We start from the raw sequence: 25,456 nt of genomic DNA, 5'->3' as shown, positions 1-25,456 counted from the left end.
TTCTACAGGGTGCAAAACTTTCCAATGAAGTGAAAACCTTTGAGAAATGAGAAACCTAATTTCTGCTGAGATTCAAAGTTGGAGGAGATTTGAATCTCACCTTCCACTGTCAGGGCAACCAGATTTAAGCAAACTGTTTTTTCAAAATTCCAGCAAAAGAACTGTGAGTGATGGCAAGTTGCACCAAGAGGGAGCAAAAATACATGTCTCATGAAAAATCACAACTGACCAGGTTTTGAGCTCAGATAATGAGCAATCTTCATTTTTTTTCCAGCAACTATTCACTTCAATGAGACAAGACGCAGAGATGTACTTCAAAAATATTTGAATTAAAAATGAGACAACTATAAGCTGATTGAAAATTGTGTGCTGGGCATGGACAGTAATTCTTACTCATTACTGTTTTGGAACAGAAGTCCTCACCCATTTTGTATTCAAAGCCAGCCACTAAACCAATTTCCATCCAACAGCTTTTCACTGGCCTATGTGAAACCACTTGAGGGTTTCAGTCTACCTCCTCATGGGCAGAGTTTACACATCATAAGTGTTCTGCCACCCTTTCTAACCATTTCCTTTTGCTCTTCCTTTGTTGTGTAACGCAGCTCCTTCCTCCCCTCTCACTTTCCACCCTTTTCCCACATCTTCCCGCCTGTTGGTCCCAGCACACCCCTGTCCCTCCTGACAGCGTGGAGTGCAGTGCCCATGACTTGCACCTGCATTTCTGTATTAACTGCAGAGCAGGGAGCTCCAAACTTACAGGTGCCCCGGAACGCTCTACATCATGGTTCTCTGTTGCACATGGCAGCTGCTAGGATGTCACATACAAGAGCACATAGCTACCATCTTAACCCATCCTGACATATAGAACAGGGCCGGTAGCCCAAAAGATGAACAGCTTCATTGGCCTACACAGTTTTGGCTACCCTGGAATCTAACAAAGGAAAGGTATGACATACCAAACAAAATACTTTTTGTGCACAACCGGATTACTTGGAAGTTCTGTGTCAGTTCTGCTTCTCTCCTTTCTGTACAATAAAACTTAGTTATCTAGAACTGACATAAATTGATGTCGGGAAGGTCAAACCAAGCATCTCTCAAATTTTATGAGAAGGGGCTGTTCTGACACGAGCAAACCCAAAATAATGCCAGGATGAACAGGAAATCTAATCAGCAGGGGAAAAAAAAGCTCTAGAAATACACAAACACCACATGCTGTTCTTCCCGGGGTATCAGCGTAAATGTTAAGTATTTTGCCTATGCCCTGGAATCCCTCTGAACCTGCCAGTTCCAGCAGGACTTCACCGACACCACTGGCATTCAGCAGGCCACAGACATGGGCTTTGTAATTCAGGAGTGACACCAGCACCCTGTGCTGAGACTGCTGGCTAAACACTGAACAGAGACTGGCTCCTGAATGACACACTGCAAACCTGAAGCCTCCTGGCTCTCTATACAGTATGCAACATCATACAGTTGGCACAGTTGTTTTTTAGAATCTATTATTAATTAAGCTGCTTTGAAGCATTAGACAAATAAAGAACTTCACCTGGGGCTAGACCAGGAGGTCATGGGAGGAGTGAGAAGCATCCCACCATGACCATCTAATGGCAGGAGAAGTCACCCTGAACAGCAGTTGCTGCACAAGACACACTGCCAAGGTTGTTGCAGGCAGAGCAGCTTGGCACTAAGAGGAGTGTAAATCCCTGCGCAATTAGTGCTGTAGTTCTGCGGCTGCTATGGACCTCTCAGCAGACCTGACTACCACACGGAGAGGCAAAATCCAATGCTCTTCAAAAGCAGTCAGCTGTGATTTGTGCTATGAGTCCCTCGCCTTGCTCCTGGCAGAGCTGGCTCAAATGCTGGGCTCCAGCTGATACCACAGTGAAATTCTACATAAACCTGTGTGCAGCAACAGGAGGTGGATTCTTCCTTGCTTTTCTTAGGTCATACAAGCAGATTGCTGAGGAGTCTCTAGCTTACTATACAGGAGCAGTGAGAAGCTGTCCACATTTGCCTTGTGCTATAAAGAGTCATTTCCAGATGGGATGCTTCTGTTTGGCTCATTTTCAAGACCACATAATTTTGAACCTACACCTAAATTTCATCTTCATTCATGCATTTTTAAAACCAATGACTTGGTTTGTGCTAATCTCTAGCCCTTTTGTGTATACCAATACTTCTTTCCCACTTAATTTTTATCTAATGTGAAGTTTTGGTCAAGGACACACAAACAGAAGAAATACATACTGACTGCAGGTATCAAGAGTCTAACTAGCTAATCTGAAATTTGCCCACAGCACTTACAGTAACCTTACAGCTGCTCTTTGCTAAGGGGTTCTGGGATTTAAATTATTGTAGTGCACTTGGAAAAAAATGAAACAATGCCTCTAGCAAACCATGGTAATACATACTGTCAAGAAATCCTCAGTAGGCTCATTTCAAGAGGGAGGTATTCTCCACCATAAGAACATTATGTGCTGCTAAAATGTGATTGGAATTTTATGGACTATAAAAACAGAGAAACCTATGGATGTTTTCCAGGTAGAAGAATGCAGTGATTTTTGACTGCTCAAGACACCCCAGTAGTGAGATTAAAGTCAGTCTACTACCCAGAACTGGGAGACTTTTTTGCTTAAATAATACAGATGAAGAAAAGTATGCGGAACTGCAAAAAGCTTGTGTTTGTCACAAATGGGTTTTTTGCTGTGCAATTAACTATGCACTTTCAAATCAATAAAGTCAGTAATAATAAGATCATTCGTGGTTTAATACTCATATATATATATATATATCTTGAGTCTTTACTATGCAATTCTCCCGCTTATGAAAACTTGTGGAGCATCACATCAGTCTGTACAACTATACTGATTTCCTTAGTTGATTTCCTACCAATAGCATAAAATATACAAGTACATGGAGAGTACCACTTTGGGTTTTTTAACTGTTTTTTACATTTCAGCTGGAATATCTGACTCTTTCATTGTTTCATTTTTAAAAAGCAAAGCTCAGTTCACCTCTCTAACATGAACTCTCTGGATTAAATTCCTTTGCTTGTTATAAATTCAGAGCAAACCCGTGTTGATTTGGTTTAGATTTTCAGCACCGTAAGTGGATGACAATTTTGTTCTTTGAGTATAAACTGAAAAGAAAGTATATCTAAACATTCTCTGCTCACAATAGGTATTTGAGAAACTTTCTAGGTTGAAAGAAACGTTACTTTGATAAGACCTGTGCAACAGCCTACATATCAGATTTCCCTATCCAGCTGTCCAGAGTCCCATTAGTGCCTCTTACTATTATCAATCTCACTCTATAATTAGAACAGCTTATGGTTTATTTGGGCCTTTTTCAAAACCAGATTTCCTTCCCAGCCGTAGCTGTCATTCAGAAGTACATGAATAGTATCTTTCGAAGTAATTTAAATTTTACATTATTTTTTGACAAACAGGAATCAAATGCATTCAGATCAGCAGAGCAGCTCCTTCTATCAAATTATAAATGCTTTACTTACCCTGGGTGAGACGTTTTCATCTGGCATCTGATTGTGCTCAGGCAGGCCCCAAGTCCTTTTCCTTTCCCAGTGACAGTCTTTATCTGCCTCTTCCCTATGACACAAACCAGCCTGCATTTGCGAGCTTTCTGTCTCCTCGGGGATTTGTGTTGAAATGACACCTTCCTGACTGGGCAACGGAGCAGTGGATTCCCTAACCTCTGCTGCAGTCTGAAAAGATTGTCCTATGTTACTTACATATCTGCAAAGCTCTTTAGGGTTTAACAACTTTAAAAGGTTTCTTCTTAGACTTTCTGTTAAGGTACAGACAGCATGCCCTGCGTTTTCCTCCAGAGAATTTCTTTCCCCCTCCTCTTGCAGCAATGAGATTTCACCAAGCAAGTCCCTGTCCGTACTGTTTTCTGTCATTGTCTCTGAAGCCTGATTTGTCAAAGAAGTACCTATGCCACCAGGAAAAGAGTCCACATTGGCACTTATATTATCCTTGTTCTTTGATTTGTCAGTTGAGAAACCTGCAGCTGAGTGGCCACTGCCATTCTTTCCTTCTTCAGTTCTGGGATGGTCATTTTCAATGGCTGCAGCTGCAACAGGCACTTTGTTCTTTTCTTTGTCTTTCAAACTGGTGCTTTCATCTCGGTGGTGTCCAACAGTGAGAGTCATCTCTGTTTGCAAAGTTGACTGGCTGTACATAGAGGGGTCTCTCCTTACATTTACTCCTTCAAATTTTGAGTGATGACCACAGAAGCCAATGGTGGCATCCATAGGCGTAGTGTTATCTGACACTTGGGACAGACAAGGCATTGCACTGAGGAAGTAAGCACACCCATCACAATCCTTACTCAGTTTTAAATCATCTTCATCATCACTTTCCAATAAAAATTGTAATTTCTTTTTCCAGATTTCATTTTCATGCATTGTCAGCACATCTGAACATTCAAAATATTCTAGCACATCATCAGAAAAGTCATGACTTACACTTGGAATTTTCTCTGCATAAATCTCCACAATAGTGGCAGAATTTTCAGAATCATCTTTTACAAAACAATTGTGATTTACTATGGGAGTATGTGCCTGCTCACTGAACCGGGTATTCACGGTTAGAGGTCTACCGAGCCCAAGATTTTCGCATGTCTGGACATCTGCCAGAGACTGACCCGATACAGAGTCTTCTGTGTTAAGGGAACAGTTGTCTGTATGATACGCGATTACATTTCTAGGGCAGGAATGCATCCGTCTGCTGCAGCATGTCTCTGCTTTTCCAGCAGTGACGCTGACCATACTGTTAAAATGAATTATGTCATTCTCTGACAAATCTCTTAGGCAGGAAATATCTTCCTGGGTTTTAAATACATTTCTTACATCCATGTTGTCTTCTGTGTTAGGCAAGTGTCTGTGGGATTTCTCAAATGGGGACAATATTTCTGCTTTTCTAAGCTTCTCAAGCAGTAAACCACTGATTCTTGAAGAGTCAGAATCTGGTGAAATCAACATGGGATCACTCTTATACAGGTAATTCTTGCGTCATGCAAAATGTTCTTCATTCTGCTCATTTTAGCCTGAAGTCTCCACATTGTCATTTAGGTCAACAACAAATTGTGAGGAAGTTTCGGTTTTTGTCTCTGATTCCAGTTCAAAAAAAGTTGAAAGGCAGGTCATTCTAGCTGTCAAACTGCTTCCTGGTACTGTTTAATGAAGTGCAGATCTTGCTCTGTGTACCTGAAAATAAAAGAAACATGACGTTTAAAATGACTTTTAAAATGGGTATACATCTTTTCTAAAAGGTGGTCAAATGGCACACAGTTGCAAGCATTAAAAGAAAAAAAAAAGATAAATCATTATTTAAAAAATCAAGATCAAACATTAAAGCAGTAACTATAACCCAGCTATTTATGCAAAACACTTAATGGCAACACGTTGTAACTGTCTGGAGTGACATGTGCTAGGAAAAAAAAGCATGCCTGCACATACACAAATATAGGCTTTAGCACATGTCGCTTTGACATTTCTAAATGCAAGCACTAATCTGCAGACAATGTAAATTTTCACATGTGCATGACTTCTGCAGGTACCAAGTACCTGCTGTTTCGGTAGTCACATTAGCACAACAGTAAACTATTCCTCAAATTGGCATCATAGGAACATATTCCAAAATCTGTTTGTAGAAATACCTGGAACAATCTGACTGGTTAGATTTCATAGGTCTATTTCTGTTCAAAGTCATTCTACTGTACTTCGGCTTGATGTTTGTAATTTCTGTGGTGAGAGAACAATGAAATGAGGCTGGTTAGCTTCAATTTCCTGTTCACATTGAGACTGCACACTAGCAAAATGGTATGGCAATGCAGAATTCACATAAAAAACAAAGTGAAACACACCAAAAGGCTTCCATTAGCTGAAACCAAACACATAAGGAATCATCACTCTTTTCTTGTAAAAAAAACTTAGGATTTTTGATACTTGAGATGTTTTTGTATACTACTAGAGGCACTCTGGGTCAATCTTCACCACAGGGTACCCACGCTAATCCCAACAGGACTCTTCCACCATCCAGGGATCCACTCATCAGTGAAAGTAGTGTAGCAGAACTGAATTTCAACTAAATTTGATCTCGAGAAGGATGCTAGACCAAAAGCTCTGAAAAATAGTCATCTTTTTATTCACCGAACTGGTATGACATGAAGAACAGCAGGGAAAACCTCCTTGCCATCCTGCTAGTCTGATGAAGCAATTTAAGGACACCTCTAGTCATTCTCCTTTTCCTTCTCTCTGCTTCTTCCATTGTGGCCTTTTTCAGCTAACGTCTCTCTCCTGACTGCAAGATCACGAGCACCCTAGCAGAGCAACCTTTTGTGATGCCCTTTCAAGCACTCTGTAGCGCTCCATCTGCTCTCTGCGGGGCCACAAGCAGAGCAGTCATTGGACCTGTCAGCACCTAGCTTCGTGTCACAGCCCGCTGCAGATAATGATCAAAGTCAGTTCCTAAGAAAATATGTGGGCGCTAGATTAGAGCTTAATGGCTAAACAGCAAGGGGCTTGCACGGAATCTGCCTCTCACGTAAAGAGCACAAAGCAGCTGGATGTGTTCTCATTTCCTTCAGGCAAACCCTGTCACAAATACCTTTTCCACGGAGCTACCTGGGAGGTGAAAAGCAGGAAGAGAAGGTGGTTAACCAGGCAGATACTAGAAGGGACGATGCTAGGTTGTGTGACAAACAGTTTGACTCTCTGCACAAAAAGGAGCGCGGAGGAACAATAGCTGATAGGGGAACCAGACCGGCACCCTCTCCTAACATACAACATGTATGTGTATTGTATACATGCATACATATGCCTACTGAGTACACACAGTCAGCCTCGCTGCTTGGACCTGTGGCCATGGAGCTTCAGCAGCTCCCAAGAGGCAACCCTGGTCAGCACCGGGCCTCAGGAGGGAGAGGAGAGGAGAGGAGAGGGAGAGGGGGGGTTCAGTATTTGTGGTACGAGAAGAAGGGTAAGGGGAGGAGGTAACGAAAAGGCAGTGGAGAGGCAACATGTTTTATCAATTTAGTCTTAGAGTAAACTGGCAAAGGTCCAGCACACAAGGAACTGTAGGCCAACAGGAAAGGCTGGTTTGAAGAGCAAGCCTGATGTGCCACAAAGGTATATTGTACCTGGGAAGCTGCCAGAAGACAATAAAATAGCTTTACAGTAGTGCAAGCCAGCCTGGTCACAGTGGCTTGGCTAGAGATGCTTTGCAGCATGAATCCAAAAGGGGGAAAGACGCACTGCTGTGTGTGGCATTGCTGACATACAGAAGGTTTCAGATTATTCACACAGCAGGTACCAGACAGGAGACTGTGTGCAGGCTTCCTCAGACCACCGCCTTCGAGTCTAGCTCAAAACGCCTCGTAATGCAGGCACCCTTGCTGAAGATGACAAGAAGAGGACACTTAGTGCCTATTAGAGTGGTTTTAAACAATGCAGACACCTGTCAGCTGGCCCTGGGCCAACAATTTACACTTGCTTCATTCAGGCCTTTGAACTACAATATTGACCATGTGTGCGGCAAGAGCCTGGAGAAAAAAAAGCATACGATCCCATTATCTTAAGCCTTTCAGATCTCTGATCACATTCTGCTTTCCATTTCAACTCTAAGAAATATAAATATTTAACAGAAAAAAAAAAAGCAGCAGTAGAGATTAATCTTTTCCTCATCCGTTTTATTGCATTTCCATAGAATTGTCCCCCAGCTTTCACTCATTGCCTCTTAAATATGCATTTGCCTAATGTTCCCTGTTGCATTCTTTCAAATCTGCTTTCATCTCTGCTTTTCAGAAGACCAGATGCCTCTTTCCTCTTTTTTGGAGGGTATAAGTTATTTTAAAAGCATGGTAATTTTCCCAGCTGAAAAGAGCCTTGGCAACATTTTTTAATGCAAATTGACTAATGAATACTCCTTACTAAAGCAATTGTACTATACAGTTACCATTATCTTAGTTCAGCTGCATTTTGACATCCAGGGGAAAAGAGCTGTCAGATTTCTCGATAAGAAAATCAGATTAGATTGCTGTGCATTTTGTCAGATCCAACAACGGAAATTCAAGCAAAATAATTTTCCATGAGGAAAACTGCAATAAATGCTGGTTTTCCACCCAAGATAGAGACATTATTTTGTTTAAATCTGAGGAGAAAATAGAAGACATTATATAAAAACCATAATTTCAATTATTGAATTTAGACAGAAATCGGAAAAAGAACTGTTAGTATAATATCCTCCCAGCTCCTCAAGAAACATGCATAATGAAATGCACTGAGGAAAGATGAAAGTGAGATCATGATAATTTACCATCAGCTATTGACTAGTAACCTGAAAATAAGTTCGATTCCTAATAAACTGGGATTTGAACTTTTGGTGAAGAGAAGACAAGAGAACATTTAAATGTATAAGGGTGTTCTGGCTGCTTGTTTCAAGTCTTGCTCTGAAAATCAATGATGCTACCTGCTAAAAGCTTATGGAAACCTCCCTTTTTAAGCAATTTTACATTCACAGAAGTTATTTCTATAGAAAACTTATGCATTTTACAAGTCCAGGAGGGAATTTTTGTCTTTCTGTGGGGTTCACTTGCTCTGCAGTCAGTGGGGAAAATTCCCTTTACTATGTCTCTGCAGTTTTTTTCTCTTCTTTGCTATCTATTCATCATGTAATCTCTGTTCTCTGTACAGCAGGATTTATTCCTATCTTTCAGATGCACTTGCTCCTTGCCCCCTTTCACAGGACCTGTCAGCCTACACCTGTGTGCTGTCTCCCTCCTTATCATCCCCCGAACAGCCTTTTGGGTCAGGGACCGCTCTGCATTCACATCCCCCCTGGCACAATGGGCACCTGATCTACGTCTACACCTCCTATAGTACTGCAGTGTGGTTCAGATATCTAAACACGCTTTGACAACCACAGCATTGTCTAGGTAGGTTAAAAGCTCCACAACAGTGCATAAATACCCCAAGACAGCTACACATGCTCTGCAAATGCCCCGCCTTACACCCACAGCAGCGGAAAGGAGTCAGAAAGAAGAACCTGCATTTGCCCACACAAAGGGTTATCTTAGCTAAACATGTGGGAGGAATTAAACTGATAATCTTCTCATGTTTCATATCAAGAAATATCCTTCCACCAACTAATATTTTGGTCTCTTTATACCAAGTTGACACTGGGTCTGGGATACCTAAAAGCACAAGAAAAATGGATAGCTACATAAATAATGCGTGTTTGTAATAGCCTTACATCTCACAGACCATGTCTTCAATAACTTATCTGCCATTGCCCACACTTGTGGGGGCACACCAAATCTGCTTAACTGGTCCAAGATTCATTGAACTTCTACACACAAATCTAAATAGAGAAAGCACAACCTTTCTCCTTTGTACATATGGATACACGAGGAGGATATGGATGCATGTACAATACAGTCTGCTCACCTATTCTAACACTTCTCCATCAAACTGATCTTGTTCAGAAGAGAGATACTGGTCTGAGACAAAAAACTCCCCAAATGCCAGCAGTCTCCTACTATCACCTCCACCCCATAAGCCAAACTTTGGGATTTGGATTTGCCTTTTTGAAAAACAATTATTATCCCCTAGACTATCCTACTAAACTTCAGATTTATCAATAGCTCCTTCTCCATGTGCCTGGGCATACTACATACATTTTCACACACCCCTTTATAGAGATGTTTTATTGGCAGGGGCTTAACTACTAAAAAACCGGTGGATATAATTAGACTTAATTTAAGATAAATATGAAAAATCTCCAAACCAAAACACTAATAACCACAAAACCTTTCTTTATGATGAACAGAAATGGCCATATACCATGCACATCCAATCAGAAAGCTAGCTGGTATGGACAGCAGGATGTTATAAATATTACATTGATTAAAGGGAAAGAAAGTAGCAAAAGCAGAACAGAAACAACAAAAAAGGCAGAAAGGAATCTCCACTAACCCCACGATCCCAAGAAGACTCTAAATGGGTAGTGTCTAAAAGGCGGAACTAGGCAGAACTTCCTCCTGCCTGGGTCTGTACCCGTGTCCCTGCTGCACGCTGCATCGGCTCAGAACGAGCGCTGCACACACGCTCTTCTCTTCCCCTCTCTGGCGCAGACAGCAAACACAGCACGTGGTGTCACGGAGTCCTGACGCAGCCTGGCCACTCTGCTCTGCAGGACCAAGCACTGAGGAACGCAAAGGAGCTTTAGGCTAGACATAAACAGGAAAGTTTGGGATGACGTGCTGGCCGCAGAGGCTTGTACGTGTGATTATTGATTTCTACAGTGCTCAGGGAACAGGACTTTATATGCATTTTTCTCAATAAATATGACAGTACTGTTTAAGATTAGGCATGAAAAGCCACATACCAGACAGAAAGTCATAGCGATTCCTAGTGTATGTATATGAGAACTGAAAGAATAACATTTACTGCAATAGCTGGCATAGCAAATAACTTGCAGTAGCAGATGTAGCTTAAAATGAAATATCACTGCTAACAAAGCTTGCGTTTTTACAACTCTGACTCCTGGTTTGCAGAAGTACAAAGACATCACAGACCTAATTGCTCACATAACCTTACAGATCCTTTCCAGAATGTCCAGCTACAGACCGTATGTGTAATACACACCCTGCCATCCTGTCGGGTGTGAAATCTTAGTGTCCTGCTTAAATGCATTTATGTTCCAAGGTTGATGTTAATCCCCCTTCCGTTCTCCCTGGAAATACTTCTCAAATATGTCTTAACTTTCTTGCAAAGAGTTTGCGTACTGTTTGTATAGCTGCAACGTCCCTCTAAGAAATCAATAGCCATAATTGCACCCACTCTCCGTGGCCAGACTGCCAACTGCTTGTGGTTGGGAAAACACACATTTTTTCACCTTCTCATTCAGGACACCTCTCAACGCAGGGTTGGTTTTTTTTTTGGTAGCAAATTCCATAAGTTTAGCATTTTCTTCTTCCAAAACATGTTATGCAATAAACACAGAAATTACACACCAATTTAGATTTCTTGGACGAGGTATTATATTCCCTGTATGGAAACACATACAATATATATACACTAACGACTGGAAACATACAGGGGTTTTTTTGCAAAAAGGTTGCCACGCATGTTTCGCCATATTTAAATGCTTATTTTCACTTTCTCTTTTGAAACTTTTCCTTTAACAGAAATGGAAACTTTTCTTAAAAGTTTTCCTTGAAAAGTTTCATCAACACTGGCATGTTTCTGTGCATCTTTTTTTTTCCATGCATCCACCAGTACTGATGGAACCAAATTCCACAGGAAATTTCTGATCTGCTTTCCTCCACTCCTCATCTATACGAGCTTTCCAAAGTGACTGTGCCAGACAGCCGTAAAAGCAACTTCCAAAAGCGTTGTGATCATGCCTACATTCTTAAATGTTGTTACCTTGTAAAAGTTTACATCGCCAAGACAACAGAAACTGGAATACTATAATTCAATTATAACTTTGTGAACTCTACTCACAACAGAGCTATAGTAAGTATTTATATAGCAGTTTTCTTACTACAGTCTCACATTCGATGGGGTAAGAGTACTGAGAACCCACGTGCACAAGGATTCACAATTACTGCATTTTCTGCTAGTTTCTGTATCTCACAATAGTTCTGCCTGACTCAGTTCTGTCTGGAATCCCTAATGCTGGAACACAACCAATAAATACAACTGTATTATTCTTCTATTCATACAAATCCTTCATGACACTGCAATCAAATCAAACATTTAGAACAGCATACTTGTCAAGGAGTGTGTAATGTCAGAAATCAAACCAGCAAAATACTGTATTATCTAAACCAATTATCACATATCTATTGTATTAACAAGGTTTGGACTGAAAAAAAAAAAAAAAAAGTGACTCTTTGGCTGTTCAAAAAGCAGATAGCTGGAAAACATGTCCTTGCCAAATATACTGCGATATATTGTGTTTCTTCAACTTCAACATCCAATGCTTTTTGACAACTTTTACATTAGTGTACTACCCATTGTAAAGAGCACCACAGTATAAAGAAAACACCACAGCTATAACTTGTTAGCTAAATGTAAAAAGAATAAATGACCGGCTCTGCATATCTCCAACAAAGATCTTAATGTAGGGTAATTAAAATAACCAATCACAGCACAACTCTTAACACCGATCTGTCTTAATCTATTTTTAACATTTCTCAAGCATCTGACACTGTCAGCATGAGCAATTCATGCAGCCTAATAATCACCTACCTGCTACCAAGTGACCAGATTTTTCTCAGGAATGAAGGAAATTTTTACCTACTGACTATTAGGCCACACAATATATATCTAGAAAGAATAAAATGCATATTTCAAGATACCTAGTATCACTTACACATTCCTTAGAGAATGAAGCTTGCTTTCATATGATTTTTGCAATTTTGTTTGTCTTGCTGAAACTCAGTGGAAATAGTACCAGAGTGTAATTTCAGAGACATGTGGCAGAATTCTAAATGCAATACATTTAAAAAAATAATCTATCAAGACAAGCAAAAATTACTATACTTTGGCAGAAGCAAGTAACAAATCCTATTTCCTGTCCAGTAACAGTATAAATCCCTATATTCATGTAGTGCCTTAAGAACAAAGTAACTTGCTCTTCTTCATTTATTTATCTTATATGACATGTTCTATTTGCACACAGGAGAAAAAAGTAGACAAGCAATTTTAAAAGTATAAACAATTTGACCTCTCGAACCATAAACGTGCACTTACCCATGAGTGGTCTTTCTTGAAGTTCTAGAAGCGGGCCAGGTCTCTGGTTTGACTCTGTGTTACAAGACAAAAGCCATTTAATTTATGCATGTTGTTTCAGAGCTGAGCAGCTAGCTGAAAGCTTCAGCGTTGTTTTGCTAGTGTGACCTTAGCATAGCGAGACTGATCACAGAACAGTTTGACTTTTAAGAGAGACTATTTCATTACACGCAGCAGATGGCTCTTCCTGGGAAAACCTCAGGCAGAGCGAGCGAGCTGGCAGTGATGAGAGGGCACATCCTACTTCCATAGAAGTCCACAGGCACTTCCTCATGGCCTGGACAGAGGAAGTGTTGGCGCCAGCTTTTCAGAATAAAGCACCAGGTTGTTTTTTAAAGGACGTGCTCAAGTGTGCTTAACTGCTTTGCTAGGCATGTTGGGAATTTCTTACTTGATGAAGTTAAGCACACAAAAGTGCTGCTGAACATGAGAAAAACTGCAATCTCTAACAAGTAGGTTGAGGAAACCAAAGGTGGATAGTGAACTTTTAATAATCGCTCCATTAAAATTCTCCTAACAATTCACATTCCTCAAAGGAAAATAAGTGAATCCTGAACTAAGCACATATTCCCACTTCTGTTACCCAGGAAGTTGAGTCTCACACGGGAAGAACTTGAATGCATTGCACAAACTGCTCTGAGATCAAGGGATCTAGAAAAGGCTGAAATTTTGTACCAAGTTTTTTCTGGATAATTTTGCTGAAAGCACAGCTAAAACTGGCTATGAGATACTACAGTCCTAAGTACTTCTTGCTCCCGGGGTTATCTAAACCCAGATAGGAAACTGGTATGTTCAGCAACAAATATAGCACCTGCGACCCTCCTCACTGAGCAATAGCTGCAGGGATATTTACATTTTATATTATAGCCTAATAGTCAAAATAACTCCCAAAGAAATGAGAGACCAGGATTTAAAACCATATTCGACCTGAGTTAATTTACTGTTTGACATCGTGGGAAGACACCCAACGAGCACAGACCACAGGCTGAAGCGGGTGAAAGGCGCCTGTTTGAGCAGCTAAGCCATGCGCAGCTGTGGGTAACTACGTTATCACCAGGAAGTCAAATTCACTCTTACCTGTATCTCTTTTGCCATGCAGATTGGTTTTCCACCTAAATTAGGAGAAATAAACCATTGGTTAATGATGCAGGGGAAAACCACTCCGTGCAACTTCTTCAAGTTAAGTCTAAATGGCTTGTTTTTCAGAGCTGCCGGACCCCAGAGAAGTCAGCAGAGATACTATGCCGTCTGCTCTGCAGGCAGATGTGTATCTCCAAGCAGGTGTAAGCCTGTTCTGACTAGTGCAATGCAACCCATGAGACAAGAGCTCCACTGAAGAGCAATGCTTTTCAGCGTGTCTCAGTGCTGTGCTGCTGCAGCTGGATCGCTAGGAAGGCAAGGCAAGCTTGCAGTCAGTCACATGGAAAAACATTGCAAGCCACATTTGAATGCTTGATCCCCAATTAAAAACGTTAGTAAAACTACTTTCTAAGGCAGCTTCAGTCCACTTTGAGCAAGTTGTAACTCCAGAGAAATGAGAATTCCCCTTAGATGATGGCCACACTGCTCTCTCCATCAGCAGTGCTGGACAGCAGGCATGGGGACACCTGTCCTGAGGAAACTTGCCCAGCAGCACCTCCTCTCCCTCGCTGAGACACAAGGGGCACACGACCCCTCAGGCTGTTCTCCTCAAAGCGAGACCCCTGCCCCAGTGCTGTACGATCTCTGCCCGGTTTACCCCCCTGCCCCAGTGCTGTACGATCTCTGCCCGGTTTACCCCCCTGCCCCAGTGCTGTACGATCTCTGCCCAGTTTACCCCCCTGCCCCAGTGCTGTACGATCTCTGCCCGGTTTACCCCCCGCCCGCCATTCCACAGGAGAGCTGCTCCCGGCGCCCCGGCCGCATCTGGCCCCTCAGGGCCGGCTGCTCTCGGCCTCCGACACTCGACTTCCACGTGTCAAAACGGGTAAACCAAAACCCTCACCGGTTCCCTCACGCCGAGGGAAAACCTTCCCGTTCCGAAGGGCCGGGGGCCGCCCGGGCACAGACATGGCGGGGCTCCCCTCAGGGCAGGGCGCGAGGCCGCGCCGCGCGCCAGGCAGCACCCGCCCTTCGAGCGCGCGGCATCGTGCTGTGCTGCACCGCGCCCAACCGGCCTGCACCGCGCGTGCTGCACCGCGCCGTGACACACCGTGTCCGGCCGTGACACACCGTGTCCGGCCGTGCTGCAGCATGCCCGGCCGTGCTGCACCGCGCCGTGCTGCACCGCGCTCAGCCGTGCCGCGCCATGCCCAGCCGTGCCGTACCATGCTGCACCGCGCTGCCTGCACCGCGCCCGGCCGTGCTGCTCCGCGCAGCTGCGCTGGGCGCGGGCTTCCGGGCGGCAGCAGCGCCCCGCGCGGGCCGGGGCTCGCGGGCGCTGGGGAGGCGGGAGCCGCGCGATGTGCGAGCCGGGCCGGAGCGCGGCGGGAGCGCTGCCCCTCAGCCGCCTGGCGCAGCCGCTGCTGCGGAGGCTCAGCGAGCTGCTGGACCGAGCCGTGCCCGGCCAGGGCTGGCGGGACCTGGCGCAGCGCGCGGGGAGCCGCGGCACGGTCCGGCTGAGGTGAGCGGCGCGGCGCGGGGGGGTCGCCCCTCGGTCCTCTGGGGCTTGTCCGGGCGGGAACACGGAAACCGCCTGGGGACCGTGCCCTCCAGCTCCTTTTGTCTGTATTAGGGTGAATGCGTTCGTTTTCTTCAGCTCTTTCTGCCTGGGTCGCATTCTCTAGATGGCTTCCTGATCGTTTTACGTCTGCGGCTTTTCAAGATTTTGTTTAGAGGGTAGTATCTCAAAAAGTGGCATTTCAAGTGAAGCACTGAATGTACGTTATGAGAATGTGTCCCTTCTCCATTATGACTGTAGTTACTAATAGGGGGAAGTAGAACACGAGGACTACAGCGTGACCCCTCTGAAGGGCCTGTCGCTGTGTTTGTTTCTCTGTATTATCCCCGAAACACCATGAAGTCTACATAATAAAATATCTCTCCTCCAAGTCTGCATGGCACTGTGACTTAATGAAGGAAACATTGAACAATTTTTTTTGTGTGAATACATCGGCTTGTATTCCCTTTCTGTAGCTGTATTCGTTTCCTTATTATCTGTGTTACTTTAATCTGCTGTGACTGAAAGTGCATGAAGAGTCAACTCCGTAATTTAAAACTAAGCATGGTAGTACCTGGGGATGAGCTCCGCGAGCGGTTAAGGGCGCAGCGGCAGCGGATGGGTGTATCAGTTCACCTGCAGCAGCCGCTCAGAAAATCAAAGTCGTCCTGGACTTTCAAGTTGGATTCTGACTCACTCTTTACCGTTTCTGAATTAGGCTCATGAAAATGAAAGGTGCTGTACTTGTTTTTCTGCTGAGAATTTAAAAAGTGAAAATTAGAAGATTTCTTGATACATTTGGTCAGAAGCTTTAGGTACAACCATCTCCTGTTTTGTGGCAGGCGACTCACTAATACCACTTTCTGTCTGTGGAGGTTTCACTGTATATATAACCTCTGAACTCTTGAAACTTGAAGGAAATACAGCAAATATGTCAAAATCAGCTAGGAATTTCCCTTCTCTATTTTTTTAAATGGTTTTGTTTGTCTGCAAGTGATTTTTAACTCAGCTCCTTTCTGAGGAGAAAGTACTGACAAGGTCTATGCCGTGTCTTTTTCATGTTATTTTGTAGCCCCCTGGATTTAGAGCAGTGTTCCCTCAAAGTCCTGGAGCCAGAAGGAAGCCCCAGCCGGAGCCTCCTGAAGCTGCTGGGCGATCGGGGCTGCACGGTGGCGGAGCTGGTGGAGCTGCTGCAGGGCCTGGAGCACACGGAGGCTCTGCAGTGCCTCAGCCTCTCAGGTCAGTTCTGGAGCACAGCGAGGCTCTGCAGGCCTCTCAGGTCAGCTCTGGAGCACAGCGAGGCTCTGCAGGCCCCTCAGGTCAGTTCTGGAGCACAGCGAGGCTCTGCAGGCCTCTCAGGTCAGCTCTGGAGCACAGCGAGGCTCTACAGGCCTCTCAGGTCAGTTCTGGAGCACAGCGAGGCTCTGCAGGCCTCTCAGGTCAGCTCTGGAGCACAGCGAGGCTCTGCAGGCCCCTCAGGTCAGCTCTGGAGCACAGCGAGGCTCTGCAGGCCCCTCAGGTCAGTTCTGGAGCACAGCGAGGCTCTGCAGACCTCTCAGGTCAGTTCTGGAGCACAGCGAGGCTCTGCAGGCCTCTCAGGTCAGCTCTGGAGCACAGCGAGGCTCTGCAGGCCCCTCAGGTCAGCTCTGGAGCACAGCGAGGCTCTGCAGGCCCCTCAGGTCAGCTCTGGAGCACAGCGAGGCTCTGCAGGCCCCTCAGGTCAGCTCTGGAGCACAGCGAGGCTCTGCAGGCCCCTCAGGTCAGCTCTGGAGCACAGCGAGGCTCTGCAGGCCTCTCAGGTCAGTTCTGGAGCACAGCGAGGCTCTGCAGGCCTCTCAGGTCAGTTCTGGAGCACACGGAGGCTCTGCAGTGCCTCAGCCTCTCAGGTCAGTTCTGGAGCACAGCGAGGCTCTGCAGGCCCCTCAGGTCAGTTCTGGAGCACAGCGAGGCTCTGCAGGCCCCTCAGGTCAGCTCTGGAGCACAGCGAGGCTCTGCAGGCCCCTCAGGTCAGTTCTGGAGCACAGCGAGGCTCTGCAGGCCCCTCAGGTCAGTTCTGGAGCACAGCGAGGCTCTGCAGTGCCTCAGCCTCTCAGGTCAGTTCTGGAGCACAGCGAGGCTCTGCAGGCCTCTCAGGTCAGTTCTGGAGCACAGCGAGGCTCTGCAGGCCCCTCAGGTCAGTTCTGGAGCACAGCGAGGCTCTGCAGGCCCCTCAGGTCAGCTCTGGAGCACAGCGAGGCTCTGCAGGCCCCTCAGGTCAGCTCTGGAGCACAGCGAGGCTCTGCAGGCCCCTCAGGTCAGCTCTGGAGCACAGCGAGGCTCTGCAGGCCCCTCAGGTCAGCTCTGGAGCACAGCGAGGCTCTGCAGGCCCCTCAGGTCAGCTCTGGAGCACACTGAGGCTTTGCAGGTCAGCTCTGGATTCTGCTCTCGCTGCACTGGGTGTTTCACACTGGAAACACTTGAAGTGATTCTTTTCTACAGTAAGTAAAAACACCTGTAGTGTTTGAATTCCAGTAATTGGTATTCAGATATTTATCATAGTAATTGGCTCACATGATTCTGAGATTAAAAGTAAGCCAAGCAGATAAGCAGGCTTAATGCAGTATTGTTGTAGACTTGGACTTGGCTGCATGGAGATGACAGGTGCTGTCATTCCCTCTGCTGACGGGTTCTGTGTCAAGCTGTGCCTTTGGGAGATGCTTAGAACTGAAATGGTCAAGTTAGAAAGACAAGTAGTGTTGCCACCCATCTGTTCAGGTTACAGGTTTCGTTAACTGCATTTCATAGCTTACCCTAATTGAACGGGAAGGGTCCAATTAGTACCAGTTCTGGTGCATATTTGATCCAGTCCAGCTTACTAATTGCACAGAAAAACAGACTAACCCTAATATAGAACTAGATTATTTTCTGCTAACAGTCTTGCTTCTTCACAAAAAGTCTAGAAGTGAGGCAGCACAAGGGAGTGCATGAGTAGGACTGTGCAAACCAAGTGCTTCTTGCTATGGTGCAAAACCAGAGATGGTCTTGTTATAAATTAATCTCTTGAAGAACATTATGATCTGTGATAGAATGGATTCAACTTCCTCTAAGGATGACTGGTTAGCTTCATAGAGACTGAGAAACTGGAACCAAGAGAAACCAAAGCAAAGGGTACCTGAAGAAAGTTTAGATCAAAAATAATTTTGAACTACTTAAAAAGAAGTGGTAGGTCTTGATATTTGGGTGAGTTTGTTTAAATGTTCAGGGGTGGTTGATGCTTGAAGTCAAAATACAAATTTGCAACTGCCCGTTTATTCTAATAAACTGAAAAGAGCTTAAGTGTTGCTCAAGTTCCTTTAGGAAGGGGATTGTTTCTTGTAGGGCCTCTATAGCACCGTACTGGTTTGTTAGACTGTTTTCTACCAGCTTAGTTGATGCAGTTAAAATGACAGAAATCTTTGTGAGTCTATGGGTGCACAGGTTAATGAGCATACAGTGTTGGTGCTGCTCAGTGGTCTGTTCTGGCAGTGATGCTATCTCAGTACTTTTAGGGCAGAGATGTGTCGTTACAAGCTGGGACGTTGCTTTGTTTGCAGCAATATAGAGGATCTCTCAGAGAACCACAGATTCCAAGAACCGGCCTCCAGAACCTGTTTGTCTCAGAGGTTAGACACTTGGCTGTCACATTTGATTAACTCCGTAGAAGATTTTCTTCCTTTAAAGACATGACATAGTAGTAATAATAATTTTAATACATCTCGGTTTTGGTAGTGAGAAAGCCTGGGCATCTTGTTCCTTCAGTCACTTCCCTGTCCCTTTTCTGCCCTTTTTTAACCTTGTCATGTTATGAACTTGCACAAAATGAATGAAATGTGAAGAGCTTTCTCCCAGGCTAAGAAGGAAAAAAGGCCTAATACGCAATTTGTGGTGTTACAGTCTAGTCCTTATGCAACCTTGCTGAGTCGTGGTGATTGAAACAAGAGCAAAGAGGTGTTTTTCCTCTGCAGGCATGTCTCTGCTGTAGCAATTTAGGCACTTCAGTCTGAATGTGAGTGGTTGGGTCCAAGTTTCCAGAAATGACTGACGATGTCTGCTGGTGTGTCAGCTAAGAACATAACAGTTGGATTATAGTTAAGACTATGAGTACTTAATTTGCAGTGCACGTTTCAAAGTCTGGGAACCATAAATGTCAGTTTGCCATCCTAAATGGTAAAAATCAAGTTTTGCGTTTTCCAGGGAAACTTGAAGAATTATTTCTGTATCATTGTAATCATTCAGAAAATTGAGCCAGAAGGTTTTCTTTTTGAACCATTAAAATTCTGTGATGCTTGCAGGAAGTAGCTGTATAGTACTGAATGAGTTGCAGGAAAAGAAATGAAACTATGAAGAAATTATGAATCAGATTTCTTAGAACTTGTTTGTAGTGCTTCCAAGGAGTGCAAAATACTAATCTTACAGAGAATTTGTTTTTCTCATTTACTTTATTAAGAGATATTAGCGATGCAAATCAGGAGAGATTAAAAAAAGAGTGTAAGTCTTTGGAAGGAGCAAGTCTTCTGTCCTTTAAATTGAAATAATATCATTCCTGTTTGTCTCGGTTACTGTTAGGTGATTATGATGCTCAAAACCTGTATTTAACACATTCGCTTTAGCTGTGCAAAACAGCATAGGAAGTGTTAATGAGGAACCAAGGTAGCGATCTTCAGGGCTGGAGTGCAGAGGGAAGTTACTGTAGAGAAAGAAAGGCAGGGAATTTTCGCGTCTTGTAGCTACTTTGGGGTAGCTGCCTATGTGATCAACTATTTCAGAGTAAGATTGTGTGTGGAGGAAGTTAATATAGCCCACTTCCCTGCTAGAGAGAAATCACAGTATGTCCAAATGTCACATCATCTGTTTCAGTCTGTTGACCACATGGGTTTCTGTTCAGGGTTCAACCCCTTGATCAGATTGTTACTGTTTCTTTCCTCAAACATTCTCTCTGAGGAAAAAGTTCTGATGTGCAGCTCAGCTGTTAAACATGGGGCAAGAGAAAGTAAACAAAAAGAAAACTCCCGGCAGAGTGTAATAAGAAGGCCAGGAGCAAGTGACAATCTTGATCCTTTTACTGGGATATTTGCCATCTCTTTGCAGCTTTTTATACTATTCTGTAGGATTATTCCCCCAGCAACTTGGAATATTGCTTCTGCACCAGACTACACTTTCAGCTTCTGCAATGTATTTTCACTAACTATAAAGAAGGAACTGCTTTCGTCCAAAACATGGAAAGTAGGCTGCCTCTTAAAAAAATGAGATTTCTTGTACACACACCTATTTTGTATCGGATTGTTTGTTTCTGAGTGTAATGAAATGGTGATGAAGTGCCTCTGTACTATTCACCGTTTCTGTGATTTTTCTGTAACTAGTTGTACAGGGCCTAGCTAGGATGGAGTTAATTTTCCTCATAGCAGCTCACATGATGCTGTGGTTTTGATTTTTGACCAAATCGGTAGTGATAGCACACCAACGTTCTAGCTTTTGCTGAACAGTGTTTGCACAGCATCAAAGCCTTCTCTTGTTTCTCGCTCTGCCTCCCGTGAACAGATTGAGGGAGTGCAGTGGGCTGCGAGGGGGCACAATCAGGCAGACCAGCTCATAAAGTTGGATGAGAAATAGTAGAAAAACATACTATGTTGTAATTAACCTAACTCTAACTATTTTGATCCACCTGTCAGGCTATGCTTAATCTTAATCTGAAGATTAACAACTCAAATAGTTGGGAGTGAGCAAACTCTTAAAACTGAGAATACCTTTCCCACAAGGGATCTGTTGATGCCATTGGAAGTATTATTTGCTTTAGTGAGTAGAGAGCTATCTGAATGATCTAATTCAGATATTCAATAAACTCTGTAGAGTACTGATCAATTTAAGCATGGATTTTGTGTAATGGAAGACAATTTTGAATGTCTTAAAGTCATATAACTAATTGGAACTGCATGTATACACAGTAAAAACAAATCATTTTCAAATATATTTAATGACGGAGACTTTCTTTGCTCAAAGGACAATTTAAAGGCAGATTTAAATTGTGGAATTGTATTTCTTAATAACATTTCTATGTGTAAATTCTTTTTTAAAGGTATAAAGATTGTGGTACAGCCAGACTCTCAAGCAGTGCTCTCTGGTCAGGTCGTCAAGCTGTGTTGTTGGGCAACGGGACACCCATTTGTGCACTACCAGTGGTTCAAGCAGGAGAAAGAGGTAATGGTTGATACAGAATATAGATTTTTTTTTTTCCTAAGTGGTGAAAATAATAGGTAATCATTTGGGGTGATACTTTTTTAAAAAAAAAAAAAGACTATTACTCTTATTTACAAGGAGAGAAGATTGCTATATATACTAATAAAAATAGAAGTTTAAGAAATACTGCATAATGACCCTATCAATGTGCTAAAACAATAAGATACTCCCTTAAATTCAGACCGCTTCATCCATGGAGGCTGATCTTGGAATGTGACGGTAAGGAAACTGTAAGGTTGGTTGTCTCTCAGCCTACCAAGAAGTTTAACACGGGCTACTGAGAAACAGCCACCCCGGCTGTAAGTATTATTTGTTTAAATGAAGTAAGTTTATGGTATTTCAAAAAAACCTGAAGGAGTTGAGGCTGCTGTTATGGACATTGCAATAAATATTCTAATGTTTGATCCTCGTATAGATTAGATCAATCTAAATTTAAATTTTTCTTGGTTCACCTGTAATTCAGGTTCCCCATGGTAATTCTCCAGAGCTGGTTTTGAATCCGGTGAACGTAAACGATTCTGGCTTTTACATCTGTCGAGTGAACAGTGAATCTTCCTTTGTGTTCAGTCGGTGGGCACGACTTGAAGTTTGTGATGTCCAGGGTACATCTCATGGTGAGTGGCAAAAACATTGTCTTCTGGAAGTCTGTCTTCCCGCTTGTTAGAGGAACTTGGGTCCCTGGTGCTGTCTTGCACAGATGTGAAAGAGGCCTGATTGAAAATGCAGTATCCAATTATTGGGTTCTTGTACTGGTCACAAAAGCAGAAGAGAAATGAAATTTCCCAGTGGTGAATAAGCATAGAGAGATGGAAAACATGCACAGTCTCAGATCCTTTTAATTCTTAGAGGATTCTTGGACCAGGAAAGCAATTCTTTAACTCTCTTGTTGTTTACCTCTGGTTGCAACTTGCTAGAGACTGAGCACACATGGGATATTCTCAACGTCTGCCCCAAGTGCTCTGGCCTAACCATCAGGACTGTTTCCTTGTCACCCATGTGCTGCCAGTCTGAAAATAAAGGTATTTGGGTAAAGGAGTACTAATGAGCTTCTCTGCTTTCCTAGAAAGAAGCCCTACCTTGCCTAGGCCAGAACAGCAAACTCCAGCAGAGTGTGTGTGTGTGCTGGAGGCCTGGACACTTTAGAAAACATAGACACTGTGGAGTGGGAAGAGAGTTAACCGCGCTTTGGGGAAACAGGACTGAGGTCTGGAATAAGGTTTGGCCGTCAGCAAAGTGATAGATCTCCCTTCCAGTCAGTTTTTCAGATATTAATAGGTTAGCACAATCTTAGAATTGTACTGACCAGGAAAGATAAATCGGTCTAAGCCAGAACACCTGGAGAAAAGAAAGAGAGGCTGGGGATCCATGGGTATGTCTGTTGCAGAATATATGTTTGCTAATACGGTCTTTTCAACTTCATGTAAACAAGCCAGATAATAGTAAAGACAATTTACTGAAATATAAACCCTTGAGAGGAAGAAATGCATGAGTTAAACTGAGTCTTTTTGCTGTGAAGTGTGTGTTCATGGGTTTTATAAACGATCAGCCAACAGTCAAATGTGTGTTACTTGCATAAGAAAAGTCAATTCATGTTAGTCTGTATGTGGTTAGGTTGTCTCACCCTTTCTCTTCTTTTTTCCTTCCTTTTTTTTTTTTTTTTAAGAGAGCTTAATTGGTTTGCCTGAAAACAAGTTGCACATATGTATTCAGCCTCAGCTGCAAAACCTGACAGTGGGGGATGCATTGGTACTAGAATGTGGAGCTGTTGGAAACCCAATTCCTCATTACCAGTGGTTCAGAAATGGATTTCCCTTGGCAAATGGGAGCAAAAATATCTTCACGGTAAGTTACTGCAAAGTGCCAGCCTTGGGCGACTAATGTGTAATCACCTTTAACTTGGCACATAAAGCTTCCTTGAAGAAAATGAAACTGATTCTCTTGAGGTCTGGTGACATGACTGATGATGCTTGTGTTAGGTAACTTCCGTGGATGTGGAACATCAGGGGACGTATTGGTGTCGTGTGTTCAATGACCGGGAAGATCAAGACAGCGAAAAGATAGAAGTCATTATAGGTAAGGAGTTTTTCTGTTTGATATTGGTCAGTCAGTTTATCAGTTTCTTCTTATCAATTGAATTTATCAACTCAATTAAGCCAAGCACATAGCCTTCTGTATTTTTAGTTTATCCATTTGTTAAAATAGCTGTGCTTGCTTGCAGCAAATGGAATTTGAGAGATTTATCAGTTATAGAGTGCTTTGAGTTTTTATGGTAGCCAGCATAGAAAAGCTACCACTTTTTAGCATCGCTAGCATGTACATGGCTTGTCAGCAGATTGCAAGCTGATTTCTTCATGGTTTTTGACAACTAAAAACCAGTTTAACTCTTGTTGGTGATATGGACCGAGTTACACTGAGTCCTTCAGCAATCATGACAGGTGAGATTATTCATAGCAAGCAGAATAAAGGAATATATGAATGTAACATGATTTAGTATTTGCAGTACATGTATTTGCAGTAAACTGAAGAGAAGATGATCTGTTTGTATAGCTTTCAGATACATCTGGGAATACTATTGCATAATTCATATGAAAAGTTTTTTGCTGTCCTAAGAAATACTCTAGTTTAGTACTCCCGAGTTTTAGTAATAATCACTGTAAAGTGTTGTGGTCAGTGCTGATTTATACTGCTTTAAAATGAGCCAAATTGCAGAGAAGCTTGGAAGTGACCCTTGTCTTCCACTTTGTGTGCTGACTCTCATAACTGAGAGCAATTGTCTTCCAATTTTTCCCCCCGCTTAAAACACAAGGAAGGAAAGCTATGGCAGTGGAGTGCACAGAAGGTAAAGTAAATCTTTAGTTGTGAATCAATTACTAAAAATTAATGATGGGGGTGATGGATTGCTGAGGGCGTTGCTGGAAAGCACGTCTGGGTTAAGAGCTTCAGGCTATTTTAAAACACGCATGTGTGATACAACATTCCTTCTGCATGTGCTTTTCTCCTCTTTGCCTTGATACCATGGTCTAGAGCACAAGGGTGAAAAATAAAGCTGCTTTCTTCTTCTATAATACAGGATGTTTCAAAAGATGGACCCAATTTGAAATCACTATATATTTGAAATTGGGTCCATCTTTTTGAAACACACTGTATTCAGAGTCGTCGATTTTTGCACTGGTTTCATGTCATGTGCTTACAGTTTCTAGTGAAATGTAAAGATCTTGAGATTTCTTTGGCTGGGGTCAGGAGGCAACATCCTTGCAAGAAAAGCTGAAGATGTGTAGGAACCCGGGTGACCCGGGTTTCCGTGTCAGCCACTTCCATGGCATATCTTCTGAGACCAGTTGTCTCATTGAGCCTTCACGTCTATTCTGGCTTGGGGATGTCTGCGTTACCTGGTAGGGTGCTATGCAGAAACCTCCTACTTATCTGTAATTTAACTACCCTGAAAAGTAAGATTTCTTGCTCAGGATGTTGCTTTTTCAGCAGTCCTTCAAACATCTTTTTCAAATGGGTGATTCCTGTGTCTTGTTCCTTACTCCTTCAAGCTGCCTGCATGCCTGTGGGGTTGAGGCATAGTCTGTGTTTTTCCCTTTGTTTTGAGATCTACTATGTTATAATGCTCTGTCTAGCATGGCTTAGTGTATTGATGTAGGATTTTCTCTTCTCTGTGTGTGGAATAAACATTGAAAGGTTAAGTTTACAGAAATGCAAAGCCAAAAGTATTTTAGAAAGGTAGTTTTTTTCTAACA

General features: G+C 43.1%; 2 protein-coding genes across 18 annotated transcripts in view; one reads left to right on the top strand and one right to left on the bottom strand.

Annotated features, from left to right (window-relative positions):
* Nucleotides 1–15,072, bottom strand: part of ALPK2 (alpha kinase 2) — a 64,304-nt gene extending 49,232 nt beyond the window's left edge. For 8 of the 12 annotated variants that reach the window (XR_010607908.1, XR_010607909.1, XR_010607911.1 and 5 more), the window contains exons 1-4: nt 14,805–15,072; nt 13,898–13,932; nt 12,782–12,835; nt 3,512–5,227 (exon numbers count right to left, since the gene is read on the bottom strand). Coding sequence is in view for 8 of the 12 variants with exons in the window: in XM_065657434.1 (XP_065513506.1) it covers nt 3,512–5,002 (1,491 nt within the window). In the remaining 4 variants the exon portion in view is untranslated. Of the gene's footprint in view, nt 1–3,511; nt 5,228–5,679; nt 5,765–9,994; nt 10,062–12,781; nt 12,997–13,897; nt 13,933–14,804 lie in introns of those variants that run through there. The other 4 variants (XM_065657428.1, XM_065657429.1, XM_065657431.1 and 1 more) reach the window with 4 other exon arrangements.
* Nucleotides 15,073–15,141: 69 nt separating this feature from the next.
* Nucleotides 15,142–25,456, top strand: part of MALT1 (MALT1 paracaspase) — a 36,924-nt gene continuing 26,609 nt past the window's right edge. For all 6 annotated transcript variants that reach the window (XR_010607791.1, XR_010607792.1, XR_010607794.1 and 3 more), the window contains exons 1-7: nt 15,142–15,422; nt 16,531–16,697; nt 21,550–21,671; nt 22,174–22,324; nt 23,374–23,552; nt 23,687–23,783; nt 24,517–24,549. Coding sequence is in view for 1 of the 6 variants with exons in the window: in XM_065655624.1 (XP_065511696.1) it covers nt 15,262–15,422; nt 16,531–16,697; nt 21,550–21,671; nt 22,174–22,324; nt 23,374–23,552; nt 23,687–23,783; nt 24,517–24,549 (910 nt within the window). In the remaining 5 variants the exon portion in view is untranslated. The remainder of the gene's footprint in view (nt 15,423–16,530; nt 16,698–21,549; nt 21,672–22,173; nt 22,325–23,373; nt 23,553–23,686; nt 23,784–24,516; nt 24,550–25,456) is intronic.

This window comes from Caloenas nicobarica, chromosome Z (genome assembly GCF_036013445.1).
Source record: "Caloenas nicobarica isolate bCalNic1 chromosome Z, bCalNic1.hap1, whole genome shotgun sequence".
Classification (NCBI taxonomy): domain Eukaryota; kingdom Metazoa; phylum Chordata; class Aves; order Columbiformes; family Columbidae; genus Caloenas; species Caloenas nicobarica.
This window is presented reverse-complemented; position numbering and strand designations above follow the sequence as displayed.